This window comes from Protopterus annectens, chromosome 10.part0, assembly GCF_019279795.1.
Source record: "Protopterus annectens isolate FY-2018-M chromosome 10.part0, PAN1.0, whole genome shotgun sequence".
Lineage (NCBI taxonomy): Eukaryota > Metazoa > Chordata > Ceratodontiformes > Protopteridae > Protopterus > Protopterus annectens.
In genome coordinates, this window is record NC_056744.1 from 1,770,388,183 (window position 1) to 1,770,406,376 (window position 18,194).

The window sequence follows — 18,194 nt, forward strand, 5'->3', positions numbered from 1 at the left end:
ATGCAGAGGTTGGAGATGAAGATGGACGATTTAGAAGACAGATCACACAGAAATAATCTAAAATTAGTTTGGGGTCTTGGAGAAATATGAGGGTCAGAACAGCAGGAGCGTTGCACAGCACTTCTGATAAATGGACAGACGCATAATAATAGACTAAATGAGGGCAAAACATGCTTACAGAATGGTCTGGAAACCAAGGCAAGGAATGGGTGTTAAACCCAGACCAATAATCATGTGTCTTCAGGCATTTTTGTTAAGGGAAAGAAAGCTATCAGAGTTCTGGAAAGTGGGAAAGAATGCCTTATTTGTGGACAATAAAATTTGTATACAGCTGGATTTCTCTCACTAGACATCTAAGAAAAAAGAGAAGCATTTCTGCCCAGGATAAAACTTTGATCTGCTGGGAATTGTTATATCTGGCAGCCATAAGACTAGTCACATACAGAGCATCAAGAATATGTACCACACAGAGAAGGCCATGGGAACACTACATAAACCAGTAAATGAAAAGGTAGAAAAAGGCTGGGTGACCCAGTCAGGAGAGGAAAGAGAAGAAGCGCAGAACAGTGGAGCAAGTACTGGAGGAAAACAATTGTTTCCACTCTTCAAGTAACAGCAGAAGCTAAGGGAGAAAGGAGAGATTCAGAGTGCAAGAAAGAGAACAGAGCAAAGAATGGAATGATAAAGACAGGCATGCATAAGTGAAAGGTAGCGCAAAAGACAATGGATAACATAAAATGGGCTTACATTAACAGAAATAAATAACACTGACAAAACTTGTACTTGAACAGAGGGGATATCAGAGTGACCAGAGGAAAGAAAGGGCAACCATGCCTGGACAAGACCAACAGACTGTGCCCTTGCAGACCTATAAAGCATGGGAACTGGAGAAACTTATTCAGTTTGACTGTTGGAGGAATACGTAACAGAACCTTAAGAGTATAGATGTCTTTCTGGACAAAACGCTTGTCAGTCAGAAGGTACTTAAGTGTGGGAACAAAAATATAGCAAAAATATTTATCAGTATATGGACATAAAAGGACATTTAAATTAATCCAACACTTTGCATCATATGACAGTATAAATATAATGCTAGAGATGACATCATCGGGTAAGGTTAGTTTATAAGTAGAATGTACAAAAAGCATGTCATTAACTGAGATTAGGCATGGGAGACGTGTGAAACTCTCATATGACTAGTAATTGGCTAGCTGTGAGGAAATATTTCAAACTGTAATGGAAATTAAAGCATGTGATGGGGAGACACATAGGGAGTGCATGCATTCAGTGCTACCAGAAAATGGTTCATAGGCTATGGGCAAGACTACACAGATAAGAAGGTGTAGGTTGATAAGTTATTTAAGGTCAACTGATTCCTTTCAGGAGGGGGAAGCAAATATATACAAGGAGATGGCAATGATGGCCATAAAATGGTATGTTAAAGTGAAGGGTAACTTCTGAGTGGTATAACTTGAGACTGCAGGGCCACAAGCATTTTAATTTGTGGGCACCTGAATAAACTAGGAATCGCAATTTAACAGAATAAGAAAATATAGTAAGTCCCCCAACATTTTCTCTGAAATGCTTTAAAAAGTGAAAGTAGGAGTATCACTATTGCACTAGAAAAAGGCTGGTTCAGGGTAACAGTCAGAGGAGCATAAACTTAAATAGAGGAGGAAGCATGCAATCAGTGAATCAGTTGGAAGCTAAATCACACATTAGGTTTAGAATGGCAGGACTTTATGAGGTGAAGATGAGAGAAAAACATCATAATTAGTCTAATGCTTCTATTGGATGTATACAGGTGGCAGTTGAACATTAATCATATACGGAGGCTGTAAGACAAGCAACAACCTTAAGAAATACAAAAGCATTGTCATATTAAAGATAGCTATAAAGACGTGGGGAACATTCCTAGAAGGAATAAGTTTAACTCTAAAGAAGGAAGGACAAGTTGTATGTAGTTCAAGATAAAGAGTGAGTGGGAAGGAAGGAGAAAGGGAAAAGAAAGATATGGAAGCAGATGCTAAGCAGAAAGAGAAAACAGATGAATTGGAAACACTGAAGGAGAGATATAGATCAAGGATTATGATAGAAGGGCAACAAGATGAGTAAAGTAGAAATGTGATGATGGAAACTCTATAAATTATGCATGATATAAAATCAAAGATAGTATTGTAGTACATACAAATAAGCTGAGAAACAGAATTAAAAGAGTTAGCATTTTGTGTGAGGAGAGATGGGCCACAATTTATAGCCTCACAAGACACTCACCTAAAGCTGTAGGACCACAAATATCTGAACTGAGTGGGTTTACAGGTTATGAGAGGTTCTGTGTGGAAAGAGAACAGACAAAGGGGGAACGTTACACTCATGTTAAAAAAATGGTACTCCCTTTAGGATGGAGGGTGCAATAGAAGACAAGAAAGGGATGTATGCTGGTATAAAAAGTTAGCTAAGGGAAATGCAATTAACAATAACACTATTGTAACTGTCCCCCAAAACAAGTATTAAGGTAATGAGAGAAATTAGCTAAAGTAGTGACATTCCAGGACAGGTTGTGCTTAGTGGTAGGGGGCTGGAATGGAGAGTATTTACGTATTACAGATTTCCACACTGACATAATTCTGTATGTGTGCGCAAAACAGGTTGCTTAACCTAAAAAGGGGTCTGTTGAGAATTAAGCATTAGTCTGTCACAGTGGGTATGAGCTCGGAAGAGGAGTACAGGTGAAATGTTGTACTTGTGAATGACACACCTCATTGCTCCTGTAACTCCACATTGCTGAAACACTTTACAATAGCTGCATTTCTCACTGCAATCTCAGGAAAGGGAAAGCAACTAACAGAAAACACCCTGTAACCTTCTACAATGTAAATTTGTCAAGGCCAAGGATTGCTACCTTTCCTACTTTATGTCTACAGATTTTCACTTAAGGTGCTAAGAAACTGTCCCCATTTGGGATACAATGCCCACACCTTACAAAAAATTAAAGATACAGTTAAAATCAGTTCCTGCATACACCTATTACTATCACTTCGGAAAACATCTTACTGTCTGATGATGCAATTGTGCTTTTTCAGTGGGACCTGCTCATATGTTTACAATTTGTTAAAAATAAAATGTTAACCAAAACCATCCTTTGTTTCTCTATCTGCCTTTGCTGAAGGATGCCTTCCACTCAGTGCAAATAATCTGTTCATCAGAATGGTAGCAGGCATGACAATTCAAGCGTGCATGTGTAATGCAAGCAAAAACTGAAAGAGGGTTTTCGGAAATGTTTCTTTTCCCGAAGGTAATGCAAACTTAATCCACAGCAGTAAACACTGTGAATACCACCTTGTAATGTTTCATGGCCTCCTTTCTGCTTCCTTTTAACATATTGTTTGTAATGTGTTGTTTATGTTTTATGTTTGGGTTTTTATTCATATGACATCCCAATATACAGTTTTTTAATAAGTGTATAATTTTGGACATGGTCATTATGAATGTCTTTTTAAGAAATTCAAAAAATTTTCAATTGATTAATTGGTTTTAATGAGTATTTAAAGGAGCATGCTGGGTGTATGAATTTTGTATGACTCTGATGAAACCAGTATATCTGGTGAAAGCGCTCAGTCGGTGTGCTTGTTTGGATTAAACAGCTTCCTTTTTACAACTGTTCGTGGTCTTTGCCTTATTGTCACCCTTATTCTGTGGTTGACCAGGTTGTTTCATTTTCAGCGGATTCCTAAATTGGAGTTGAATTTTTGTACTTTGTTTTACTCCTTTCTACAGAAGTATGCAAAATTCACAACCGCAAAAATCTGATTGCGATATAGTACAGAATGGAGTAACAGAGAACAGTGGACAGAAAAACAGAAGAATTAATGGAAGGTAAGTTCTTGTGATCATATATAGACACTGTGGGATAGTTTAGCATTTGGAAGAGAGGGTGAAGAGAAAGTTTCATGGCAGATACATCCACTACTCACATAAATATGAAAGATGAATGAAAACAGAGTGTATGTGAACATGGAAATTTTGGAGACTGTCAAAATAATTTATTGCAAACTTTTGACACTTTCAGATCATGCATTATTAGCAGTGGATTTGCAGTTAAGGCAGGAAGATAAGATGGATAGACATTGGAGAATCCCAAGACACTTATTGGAAACTGAGGAATAGATTGGAAAAATAATTACGGAAGTATTTGGGGGAGTGCAGGAATGGAATGGAGAAAACTGGGAAAAGGTAAATATTTAGGAAGATACAGGAATGTTTAAAACAAAACAAAAACAATTGCAAAGATAATAAGTAGGAGAGCTATGATAGAAGAGCTGACAGACATAGAACAGACTCAGGTAAGTAGGAGAGCTATGATAGAAGAGCTGACAGACATAGAACAGACTCAGGTAAGTAGGAGAGCTATGATAGAAGAGCTGACAGACATAGAACAGACTCAGGTAAGTAGGAGAGCTATGATAGAAGAGCTGACAGACATAGAACAGACTCAGGTAAGTAGGAGAGCTATGATAGAAGAGCTGACAGACATAGAACAGACTCAGGTAAGTAGGAGAGCTATGATAGAAGAGCTGACAGACATAGAACAGACTCAGGTAAGTAGGAGAGCTATGATAGAAGAGCTGACAGACATAGAACAGACTCAGGTAAGTAGGAGAGCTATGATAGAAGAGCTGACAGACATAGAACAGACTCAGGTAAGTAGGAGAGCTATGATAGAAGAGCTGACAGACATAGAACAGACTCAGGTAAGTAGGAGAGCTATGATAGAAGAGCTGACAGACATAGAACAGACTCAGGTAAGTAGGAGAGCTATGATAGAAGAGCTGACAGACATAGAACAGACTCAGGTAAGTAGGAGAGCTATGATAGAAGAGCTGACAGACATAGAACAGACTCAGGTAAGTAGGAGAGCTATGATAGAAGAGCTGACAGACATAGAACAGACTCAGGTAAGTAGGAGAGCTATGATAGAAGAGCTGACAGACATAGAACAGACTCAGGTAAGTAGGAGAGCTATGATAGAAGAGCTGACAGACATAGAACAGACTCAGGTAAGTAGGAGAGCTATGATAGAAGAGCTGACAGACATAGAACAGACTCAGGTAAGTAGGAGAGCTATGATAGAAGAGCTGACAGACATAGAACAGACTCAGGTAAGTAGGAGAGCTATGATAGAAGAGCTGACAGACATAGAACAGACTCAGGTAAGTAGGAGAGCTATGATAGAAGAGCTGACAGACATAGAACAGACTCAGGTAAGTAGGAGAGCTATGATAGAAGAGCTGACAGACATAGAACAGACTCAGGTAAGTAGGAGAGCTATGATAGAAGAGCTGACAGACATAGAACAGACTCAGGTAAGTAGGAGAGCTATGATAGAAGAGCTGACAGACATAGAACAGACTCAGGTAAGTAGGAGAGCTATGATAGAAGAGCTGACAGACATAGAACAGACTCAGGTAAGTAGGAGAGCTATGATAGAAGAGCTGACAGACATAGAACAGACTCAGGTAAGTAGGAGAGCTATGATAGAAGAGCTGACAGACATAGAACAGACTCAGGTAAGTAGGAGAGCTATGATAGAAGAGCTGACAGACATAGAACAGACTCAGGTAAGTAGGAGAGCTATGATAGAAGAGCTGACAGACATAGAACAGACTCAGGTAAGTAGGAGAGCTATGATAGAAGAGCTGACAGACATAGAACAGACTCAGGTAAGTAGGAGAGCTATGATAGAAGAGCTGACAGACATAGAACAGACTCAGGTAAGTAGGAGAGCTATGATAGAAGAGCTGACAGACATAGAACAGACTCAGGTAAGTAGGAGAGCTATGATAGAAGAGCTGACAGACATAGAACAGACTCAGGTAAGTAGGAGAGCTATGATAGAAGAGCTGACAGACATAGAACAGACTCAGGTAAGTAGGAGAGCTATGATAGAAGAGCTGACAGACATAGAACAGACTCAGGTAAGTAGGAGAGCTATGATAGAAGAGCTGACAGACATAGAACAGACTCAGGTAAGTAGGAGAGCTATGATAGAAGAGCTGACAGACATAGAACAGACTCAGGTAAGTAGGAGAGCTATGATAGAAGAGCTGACAGACATAGAACAGACTCAGGTAAGTAGGAGAGCTATGATAGAAGAGCTGACAGACATAGAACAGACTCAGGTAAGTAGGAGAGCTATGATAGAAGAGCTGACAGACATAGAACAGACTCAGGTAAGTAGGAGAGCTATGATAGAAGAGCTGACAGACATAGAACAGACTCAGGTAAGTAGGAGAGCTATGATAGAAGAGCTGACAGACATAGAACAGACTCAGGTAAGTAGGAGAGCTATGATAGAAGAGCTGACAGACATAGAACAGACTCAGGTAAGTAGGAGAGCTATGATAGAAGAGCTGACAGACATAGAACAGACTCAGGTAAGTAGGAGAGCTATGATAGAAGAGCTGACAGACATAGAACAGACTCAGGTAAGTAGGAGAGCTATGATAGAAGAGCTGACAGACATAGAACAGACTCAGGTAAGTAGGAGAGCTATGATAGAAGAGCTGACAGACATAGAACAGACTCAGGTAAGTAGGAGAGCTATGATAGAAGAGCTGACAGACATAGAACAGACTCAGGTAAGTAGGAGAGCTATGATAGAAGAGCTGACAGACATAGAACAGACTCAGGTAAGTAGGAGAGCTATGATAGAAGAGCTGACAGACATAGAACAGACTCAGGTAAGTAGGAGAGCTATGATAGAAGAGCTGACAGACATAGAACAGACTCAGGTAAGTAGGAGAGCTATGATAGAAGAGCTGACAGACATAGAACAGACTCAGGTAAGTAGGAGAGCTATGATAGAAGAGCTGACAGACATAGAACAGACTCAGGTAAGTAGGAGAGCTATGATAGAAGAGCTGACAGACATAGAACAGACTCAGGTAAGTAGGAGAGCTATGATAGAAGAGCTGACAGACATAGAACAGACTCAGGTAAGTAGGAGAGCTATGATAGAAGAGCTGACAGACATAGAACAGACTCAGGTAAGTAGGAGAGCTATGATAGAAGAGCTGACAGACATAGAACAGACTCAGGTAAGTAGGAGAGCTATGATAGAAGAGCTGACAGACATAGAACAGACTCAGGTAAGTAGGAGAGCTATGATAGAAGAGCTGACAGACATAGAACAGACTCAGGTAAGTAGGAGAGCTATGATAGAAGAGCTGACAGACATAGAACAGACTCAGGTAAGTAGGAGAGCTATGATAGAAGAGCTGACAGACATAGAACAGACTCAGGTAAGTAGGAGAGCTATGATAGAAGAGCTGACAGACATAGAACAGACTCAGGTAAGTAGGAGAGCTATGATAGAAGAGCTGACAGACATAGAACAGACTCAGGTAAGTAGGAGAGCTATGATAGAAGAGCTGACAGACATAGAACAGACTCAGGTAAGTAGGAGAGCTATGATAGAAGAGCTGACAGACATAGAACAGACTCAGGTAAGTAGGAGAGCTATGATAGAAGAGCTGACAGACATAGAACAGACTCAGGTAAGTAGGAGAGCTATGATAGAAGAGCTGACAGACATAGAACAGACTCAGGTAAGTAGGAGAGCTATGATAGAAGAGCTGACAGACATAGAACAGACTCAGGTAAGTAGGAGAGCTATGATAGAAGAGCTGACAGACATAGAACAGACTCAGGTAAGTAGGAGAGCTATGATAGAAGAGCTGACAGACATAGAACAGACTCAGGTAAGTAGGAGAGCTATGATAGAAGAGCTGACAGACATAGAACAGACTCAGGTAAGTAGGAGAGCTATGATAGAAGAGCTGACAGACATAGAACAGACTCAGGTAAGTAGGAGAGCTATGATAGAAGAGCTGACAGACATAGAACAGACTCAGGTAAGTAGGAGAGCTATGATAGAAGAGCTGACAGACATAGAACAGACTCAGGTAAGTAGGAGAGCTATGATAGAAGAGCTGACAGACATAGAACAGACTCAGGTAAGTAGGAGAGCTATGATAGAAGAGCTGACAGACATAGAACAGACTCAGGTAAGTAGGAGAGCTATGATAGAAGAGCTGACAGACATAGAACAGACTCAGGTAAGTAGGAGAGCTATGATAGAAGAGCTGACAGACATAGAACAGACTCAGGTAAGTAGGAGAGCTATGATAGAAGAGCTGACAGACATAGAACAGACTCAGGTAAGTAGGAGAGCTATGATAGAAGAGCTGACAGACATAGAACAGACTCAGGTAAGTAGGAGAGCTATGATAGAAGAGCTGACAGACATAGAACAGACTCAGGTAAGTAGGAGAGCTATGATAGAAGAGCTGACAGACATAGAACAGACTCAGGTAAGTAGGAGAGCTATGATAGAAGAGCTGACAGACATAGAACAGACTCAGGTAAGTAGGAGAGCTATGATAGAAGAGCTGACAGACATAGAACAGACTCAGGTAAGTAGGAGAGCTATGATAGAAGAGCTGACAGACATAGAACAGACTCAGGTAAGTAGGAGAGCTATGATAGAAGAGCTGACAGACATAGAACAGACTCAGGTAAGTAGGAGAGCTATGATAGAAGAGCTGACAGACATAGAACAGACTCAGGTAAGTAGGAGAGCTATGATAGAAGAGCTGACAGACATAGAACAGACTCAGGTAAGTAGGAGAGCTATGATAGAAGAGCTGACAGACATAGAACAGACTCAGGTAAGTAGGAGAGCTATGATAGAAGAGCTGACAGACATAGAACAGACTCAGGTAAGTAGGAGAGCTATGATAGAAGAGCTGACAGACATAGAACAGACTCAGGTAAGTAGGAGAGCTATGATAGAAGAGCTGACAGACATAGAACAGACTCAGGTAAGTAGGAGAGCTATGATAGAAGAGCTGACAGACATAGAACAGACTCAGGTAAGTAGGAGAGCTATGATAGAAGAGCTGACAGACATAGAACAGACTCAGGTAAGTAGGAGAGCTATGATAGAAGAGCTGACAGACATAGAACAGACTCAGGTAAGTAGGAGAGCTATGATAGAAGAGCTGACAGACATAGAACAGACTCAGGTAAGTAGGAGAGCTATGATAGAAGAGCTGACAGACATAGAACAGACTCAGGTAAGTAGGAGAGCTATGATAGAAGAGCTGACAGACATAGAACAGACTCAGGTAAGTAGGAGAGCTATGATAGAAGAGCTGACAGACATAGAACAGACTCAGGTAAGTAGGAGAGCTATGATAGAAGAGCTGACAGACATAGAACAGACTCAGGTAAGTAGGAGAGCTATGATAGAAGAGCTGACAGACATAGAACAGACTCAGGTAAGTAGGAGAGCTATGATAGAAGAGCTGACAGACATAGAACAGACTCAGGTAAGTAGGAGAGCTATGATAGAAGAGCTGACAGACATAGAACAGACTCAGGTAAGTAGGAGAGCTATGATAGAAGAGCTGACAGACATAGAACAGACTCAGGTAAGTAGGAGAGCTATGATAGAAGAGCTGACAGACATAGAACAGACTCAGGTAAGTAGGAGAGCTATGATAGAAGAGCTGACAGACATAGAACAGACTCAGGTAAGTAGGAGAGCTATGATAGAAGAGCTGACAGACATAGAACAGACTCAGGTAAGTAGGAGAGCTATGATAGAAGAGCTGACAGACATAGAACAGACTCAGGTAAGTAGGAGAGCTATGATAGAAGAGCTGACAGACATAGAACAGACTCAGGTAGAACAGACTCAGGTAAGTAGGAGAGCTATGATAGAAGAGCTGACAGACATAGAACAGACTCAGGTAAGTAGGAGAGCTATGATAGAAGAGCTGACAGACATAGAACAGACTCAGGTAAGTAGGAGAGCTATGATAGAAGAGCTGACAGACATAGAACAGACTCAGGTAAGTAGGAGAGCTATGATAGAAGAGCTGACAGACATAGAACAGACTCAGGTAAGTAGGAGAGCTATGATAGAAGAGCTGACAGACATAGAACAGACTCAGGTAAGTAGGAGAGCTATGATAGAAGAGCTGACAGACATAGAACAGACTCAGGTAAGTAGGAGAGCTATGATAGAAGAGCTGACAGACATAGAACAGACTCAGGTAAGTAGGAGAGCTATGATAGAAGAGCTGACAGACATAGAACAGACTCAGGTAAGTAGGAGAGCTATGATAGAAGAGCTGACAGACATAGAACAGACTCAGGTAAGTAGGAGAGCTATGATAGAAGAGCTGACAGACATAGAACAGACTCAGGTAAGTAGGAGAGCTATGATAGAAGAGCTGACAGACATAGAACAGACTCAGGTAAGTAGGAGAGCTATGATAGAAGAGCTGACAGACATAGAACAGACTCAGGTAAGTAGGAGAGCTATGATAGAAGAGCTGACAGACATAGAACAGACTCAGGTAAGTAGGAGAGCTATGATAGAAGAGCTGACAGACATAGAACAGACTCAGGTAAGTAGGAGAGCTATGATAGAAGAGCTGACAGACATAGAACAGACTCAGGTAAGTAGGAGAGCTATGATAGAAGAGCTGACAGACATAGAACAGACTCAGGTAAGTAGGAGAGCTATGATAGAAGAGCTGACAGACATAGAACAGACTCAGGTAAGTAGGAGAGCTATGATAGAAGAGCTGACAGACATAGAACAGACTCAGGTAAGTAGGAGAGCTATGATAGAAGAGCTGACAGACATAGAACAGACTCAGGTAAGTAGGAGAGCTATGATAGAAGAGCTGACAGACATAGAACAGACTCAGGTAAGTAGGAGAGCTATGATAGAAGAGCTGACAGACATAGAACAGACTCAGGTAAGTAGGAGAGCTATGATAGAAGAGCTGACAGACATAGAACAGACTCAGGTAAGTAGGAGAGCTATGATAGAAGAGCTGACAGACATAGAACAGACTCAGGTAAGTAGGAGAGCTATGATAGAAGAGCTGACAGACATAGAACAGACTCAGGTAAGTAGGAGAGCTATGATAGAAGAGCTGACAGACATAGAACAGACTCAGGTAAGTAGGAGAGCTATGATAGAAGAGCTGACAGACATAGAACAGACTCAGGTAAGTAGGAGAGCTATGATAGAAGAGCTGACAGACATAGAACAGACTCAGGTAAGTAGGAGAGCTATGATAGAAGAGCTGACAGACATAGAACAGACTCAGGTAAGTAGGAGAGCTATGATAGAAGAGCTGACAGACATAGAACAGACTCAGGTAAGTAGGAGAGCTATGATAGAAGAGCTGACAGACATAGAACAGACTCAGGTAAGTAGGAGAGCTATGATAGAAGAGCTGACAGACATAGAACAGACTCAGGTAAGTAGGAGAGCTATGATAGAAGAGCTGACAGACATAGAACAGACTCAGGTAAGTAGGAGAGCTATGATAGAAGAGCTGACAGACATAGAACAGACTCAGGTAAGTAGGAGAGCTATGATAGAAGAGCTGACAGACATAGAACAGACTCAGGTAAGTAGGAGAGCTATGATAGAAGAGCTGACAGACATAGAACAGACTCAGGTAAGTAGGAGAGCTATGATAGAAGAGCTGACAGACATAGAACAGACTCAGGTAAGTAGGAGAGCTATGATAGAAGAGCTGACAGACATAGAACAGACTCAGGTAAGTAGGAGAGCTATGATAGAAGAGCTGACAGACATAGAACAGACTCAGGTAAGTAGGAGAGCTATGATAGAAGAGCTGACAGACATAGAACAGACTCAGGTAAGTAGGAGAGCTATGATAGAAGAGCTGACAGACATAGAACAGACTCAGGTAAGTAGGAGAGCTATGATAGAAGAGCTGACAGACATAGAACAGACTCAGGTAAGTAGGAGAGCTATGATAGAAGAGCTGACAGACATAGAACAGACTCAGGTAAGTAGGAGAGCTATGATAGAAGAGCTGACAGACATAGAACAGACTCAGGTAAGTAGGAGAGCTATGATAGAAGAGCTGACAGACATAGAACAGACTCAGGTAAGTAGGAGAGCTATGATAGAAGAGCTGACAGACATAGAACAGACTCAGGTAAGTAGGAGAGCTATGATAGAAGAGCTGACAGACATAGAACAGACTCAGGTAAGTAGGAGAGCTATGATAGAAGAGCTGACAGACATAGAACAGACTCAGGTAAGTAGGAGAGCTATGATAGAAGAGCTGACAGACATAGAACAGACTCAGGTAAGTAGGAGAGCTATGATAGAAGAGCTGACAGACATAGAACAGACTCAGGTAAGTAGGAGAGCTATGATAGAAGAGCTGACAGACATAGAACAGACTCAGGTAAGTAGGAGAGCTATGATAGAAGAGCTGACAGACATAGAACAGACTCAGGTAAGTAGGAGAGCTATGATAGAAGAGCTGACAGACATAGAACAGACTCAGGTAAGTAGGAGAGCTATGATAGAAGAGCTGACAGACATAGAACAGACTCAGGTAAGTAGGAGAGCTATGATAGAAGAGCTGACAGACATAGAACAGACTCAGGTAAGTAGGAGAGCTATGATAGAAGAGCTGACAGACATAGAACAGACTCAGGTAAGTAGGAGAGCTATGAAAGAAGAGCACAGACATAGAACAGACTCAGGTAAGTAGGAGAGCTATGATAGAAGAGCTGACAGACATAGAACAGACTCAGGTAAGTAGGAGAGCTATGATAGAAGAGCTGACAGACATAGAACAGACTCAGGTAAGTAGGAGAGCTATGATAGAAGAGCTGACAGACATAGAACAGACTCAGGTAAGTAGGAGAGCTATGATAGAAGAGCTGACAGACATAGAACAGACTCAGGTAAGTAGGAGAGCTATGATAGAAGAGCTGACAGACATAGAACAGACTCAGGTAAGTAGGAGAGCTATGATAGAAGAGCTGACAGACATAGAACAGACTCAGGTAAGTAGGAGAGCTATGATAGAAGAGCTGACAGACATAGAACAGACTCAGGTAAGTAGGAGAGCTATGATAGAAGAGCTGACAGACATAGAACAGACTCAGGTAAGTAGGAGAGCTATGATAGAAGAGCTGACAGACATAGAACAGACTCAGGTAAGTAGGAGAGCTATGATAGAAGAGCTGACAGACATAGAACAGACTCAGGTAAGTAGGAGAGCTATGATAGAAGAGCTGACAGACATAGAACAGACTCAGGTAAGTAGGAGAGCTATGATAGAAGAGCTGACAGACATAGAACAGACTCAGGTAAGTAGGAGAGCTATGATAGAAGAGCTGACAGACATAGAACAGACTCAGGTAAGTAGGAGAGCTATGATAGAAGAGCTGACAGACATAGAACAGACTCAGGTAAGTAGGAGAGCTATGATAGAAGAGCTGACAGACATAGAACAGACTCAGGTAAGTAGGAGAGCTATGATAGAAGAGCTGACAGACATAGAACAGACTCAGGTAAGTAGGAGAGCTATGATAGAAGAGCTGACAGACATAGAACAGACTCAGGTAAGTAGGAGAGCTATGATAGAAGAGCTGACAGACATAGAACAGACTCAGGTAAGTAGGAGAGCTATGATAGAAGAGCTGACAGACATAGAACAGACTCAGGTAAGTAGGAGAGCTATGATAGAAGAGCTGACAGACATAGAACAGACTCAGGTAAGTAGGAGAGCTATGATAGAAGAGCTGACAGACATAGAACAGACTCAGGTAAGTAGGAGAGCTATGATAGAAGAGCTGACAGACATAGAACAGACTCAGGTAAGTAGGAGAGCTATGATAGAAGAGCTGACAGACATAGAACAGACTCAGGTAAGTAGGAGAGCTATGATAGAAGAGCTGACAGACATAGAACAGACTCAGGTAAGTAGGAGAGCTATGATAGAAGAGCTGACAGACATAGAACAGACTCAGGTAAGTAGGAGAGCTATGATAGAAGAGCTGACAGACATAGAACAGACTCAGGTAAGTAGGAGAGCTATGATAGAAGAGCTGACAGACATAGAACAGACTCAGGTAAGTAGGAGAGCTATGATAGAAGAGCTGACAGACATAGAACAGACTCAGGTAAGTAGGAGAGCTATGATAGAAGAGCTGACAGACATAGAACAGACTCAGGTAAGTAGGAGAGCTATGATAGAAGAGCTGACAGACATAGAACAGACTCAGGTAAGTAGGAGAGCTATGATAGAAGAGCTGACAGACATAGAACAGACTCAGGTAAGTAGGAGAGCTATGATAGAAGAGCTGACAGACATAGAACAGACTCAGGTAAGTAGGAGAGCTATGATAGAAGAGCTGACAGACATAGAACAGACTCAGGTAAGTAGGAGAGCTATGATAGAAGAGCTGACAGACATAGAACAGACTCAGGTAAGTAGGAGAGCTATGATAGAAGAGCTGACAGACATAGAACAGACTCAGGTAAGTAGGAGAGCTATGATAGAAGAGCTGACAGACATAGAACAGACTCAGGTAAGTAGGAGAGCTATGATAGAAGAGCTGACAGACATAGAACAGACTCAGGTAAGTAGGAGAGCTATGATAGAAGAGCTGACAGACATAGAACAGACTCAGGTAAGTAGGAGAGCTATGATAGAAGAGCTGACAGACATAGAACAGACTCAGGTAAGTAGGAGAGCTATGATAGAAGAGCTGACAGACATAGAACAGACTCAGGTAAGTAGGAGAGCTATGATAGAAGAGCTGACAGACATAGAACAGACTCAGGTAAGTAGGAGAGCTATGATAGAAGAGCTGACAGACATAGAACAGACTCAGGTAAGTAGGAGAGCTATGATAGAAGAGCTGACAGACATAGAACAGACTCAGGTAAGTAGGAGAGCTATGATAGAAGAGCTGACAGACATAGAACAGACTCAGGTAAGTAGGAGAGCTATGATAGAAGAGCTGACAGACATAGAACAGACTCAGGTAAGTAGGAGAGCTATGATAGAAGAGCTGACAGACATAGAACAGACTCAGGTAAGTAGGAGAGCTATGATAGAAGAGCTGACAGACATAGAACAGACTCAGGTAAGTAGGAGAGCTATGATAGAAGAGCTGACAGACATAGAACAGACTCAGGTAAGTAGGAGAGCTATGATAGAAGAGCTGACAGACATAGAACAGACTCAGGTAAGTAGGAGAGCTATGATAGAAGAGCTGACAGACATAGAACAGACTCAGGTAAGTAGGAGAGCTATGATAGAAGAGCTGACAGACATAGAACAGACTCAGGTAAGTAGGAGAGCTATGATAGAAGAGCTGACAGACATAGAACAGACTCAGGTAAGTAGGAGAGCTATGATAGAAGAGCTGACAGACATAGAACAGACTCAGGTAAGTAGGAGAGCTATGATAGAAGAGCTGACAGACATAGAACAGACTCAGGTAAGTAGGAGAGCTATGATAGAAGAGCTGACAGACATAGAACAGACTCAGGTAAGTAGGAGAGCTATGATAGAAGAGCTGACAGACATAGAACAGACTCAGGTAAGTAGGAGAGCTATGATAGAAGAGCTGACAGACATAGAACAGACTCAGGTAAGTAGGAGAGCTATGATAGAAGAGCTGACAGACATAGAACAGACTCAGGTAAGTAGGAGAGCTATGATAGAAGAGCTGACAGACATAGAACAGACTCAGGTAAGTAGGAGAGCTATGATAGAAGAGCTGACAGACATAGAACAGACTCAGGTAAGTAGGAGAGCTATGATAGAAGAGCTGACAGACATAGAACAGACTCAGGTAAGTAGGAGAGCTATGATAGAAGAGCTGACAGACATAGAACAGACTCAGGTAAGTAGGAGAGCTATGATAGAAGAGCTGACAGACATAGAACAGACTCAGGTAAGTAGGAGAGCTATGATAGAAGAGCTGACAGACATAGAACAGACTCAGGTAAGTAGGAGAGCTATGATAGAAGAGCTGACAGACATAGAACAGACTCAGGTAAGTAGGAGAGCTATGATAGAAGAGCTGACAGACATAGAACAGACTCAGGTAAGTAGGAGAGCTATGATAGAAGAGCTGACAGACATAGAACAGACTCAGGTAAGTAGGAGAGCTATGATAGAAGAGCTGACAGACATAGAACAGACTCAGGTAAGTAGGAGAGCTATGATAGAAGAGCTGACAGACATAGAACAGACTCAGGTAAGTAGGAGAGCTATGATAGAAGAGCTGACAGACATAGAACAGACTCAGGTAAGTAGGAGAGCTATGATAGAAGAGCTGACAGACATAGAACAGACTCAGGTAAGTAGGAGAGCTATGATAGAAGAGCTGACAGACATAGAACAGACTCAGGTAAGTAGGAGAGCTATGATAGAAGAGCTGACAGACATAGAACAGACTCAGGTAAGTAGGAGAGCTATGATAGAAGAGCTGACAGACATAGAACAGACTCAGGTAAGTAGGAGAGCTATGATAGAAGAGCTGACAGACATAGAACAGACTCAGGTAAGTAGGAGAGCTATGATAGAAGAGCTGACAGACATAGAACAGACTCAGGTAAGTAGGAGAGCTATGATAGAAGAGCTGACAGACATAGAACAGACTCAGGTAAGTAGGAGAGCTATGATAGAAGAGCTGACAGACATAGAACAGACTCAGGTAAGTAGGAGAGCTATGATAGAAGAGCTGACAGACATAGAACAGACTCAGGTAAGTAGGAGAGCTATGATAGAAGAGCTGACAGACATAGAACAGACTCAGGTAAGTAGGAGAGCTATGATAGAAGAGCTGACAGACATAGAACAGACTCAGGTAAGTAGGAGAGCTATGATAGAAGAGCTGACAGACATAGAACAGACTCAGGTAAGTAGGAGAGCTATGATAGAAGAGCTGACAGACATAGAACAGACTCAGGTAAGTAGGAGAGCTATGATAGAAGAGCTGACAGACATAGAACAGACTCAGGTAAGTAGGAGAGCTATGATAGAAGAGCTGACAGACATAGAACAGACTCAGGTAAGTAGGAGAGCTATGATAGAAGAGCTGACAGACATAGAACAGACTCAGGTAAGTAGGAGAGCTATGATAGAAGAGCTGACAGACATAGAACAGACTCAGGTAAGTAGGAGAGCTATGATAGAAGAGCTGACAGACATAGAACAGACTCAGGTAAGTAGGAGAGCTATGATAGAAGAGCTGACAGACATAGAACAGACTCAGGTAAGTAGGAGAGCTATGATAGAAGAGCTGACAGACATAGAACAGACTCAGGTAAGTAGGAGAGCTATGATAGAAGAGCTGACAGACATAGAACAGACTCAGGTAAGTAGGAGAGCTATGATAGAAGAGCTGACAGACATAGAACAGACTCAGGTAAGTAGGAGAGCTATGATAGAAGAGCTGACAGACATAGAACAGACTCAGGTAAGTAGGAGAGCTATGATAGAAGAGCTGACAGACATAGAACAGACTCAGGTAAGTAGGAGAGCTATGATAGAAGAGCTGACAGACATAGAACAGACTCAGGTAAGTAGGAGAGCTATGATAGAAGAGCTGACAGACATAGAACAGACTCAGGTAAGTAGGAGAGCTATGATAGAAGAGCTGACAGACATAGAACAGACTCAGGTAAGTAGGAGAGCTATGATAGAAGAGCTGACAGACATAGAACAGACTCAGGTAAGTAGGAGAGCTATGATAGAAGAGCTGACAGACATAGAACAGACTCAGGTAAGTAGGAGAGCTATGATAGAAGAGCTGACAGACATAGAACAGACTCAGGTAAGTAGGAGAGCTATGATAGAAGAGCTGACAGACATAGAACAGACTCAGGTAAGTAGGAGAGCTATGATAGAAGAGCTGACAGACATAGAACAGACTCAGGTAAGTAGGAGAGCTATGATAGAAGAGCTGACAGACATAGAACAGACTCAGGTAAGTAGGAGAGCTATGATAGAAGAGCTGACAGACATAGAACAGACTCAGGTAAGTAGGAGAGCTATGATAGAAGAGCTGACAGACATAGAACAGACTCAGGTAAGTAGGAGAGCTATGATAGAAGAGCTGACAGACATAGAACAGACTCAGGTAAGTAGGAGAGCTATGATAGAAGAGCTGACAGACATAGAACAGACTCAGGTAAGTAGGAGAGCTATGATAGAAGAGCTGACAGACATAGAACAGACTCAGGTAAGTAGGAGAGCTATGATAGAAGAGCTGACAGACATAGAACAGACTCAGGTAAGTAGGAGAGCTAT

The 18,194-nt window shown here is 41.8% G+C and overlaps 1 protein-coding gene across 1 annotated transcript in view; it reads left to right on the forward strand.

Moving 5' to 3' along the window:
- LOC122814485 overlaps window positions 1-18,194 on the forward strand; it is a 288,085-nt gene that overhangs the window by 123,398 nt on the left and 146,493 nt on the right. Inside the window, 1 exon segment of the mRNA XM_044087060.1 lies at window positions 3,778-3,876. Within this exon segment, the coding sequence (XP_043942995.1) occupies window positions 3,778-3,876 (99 nt within the window).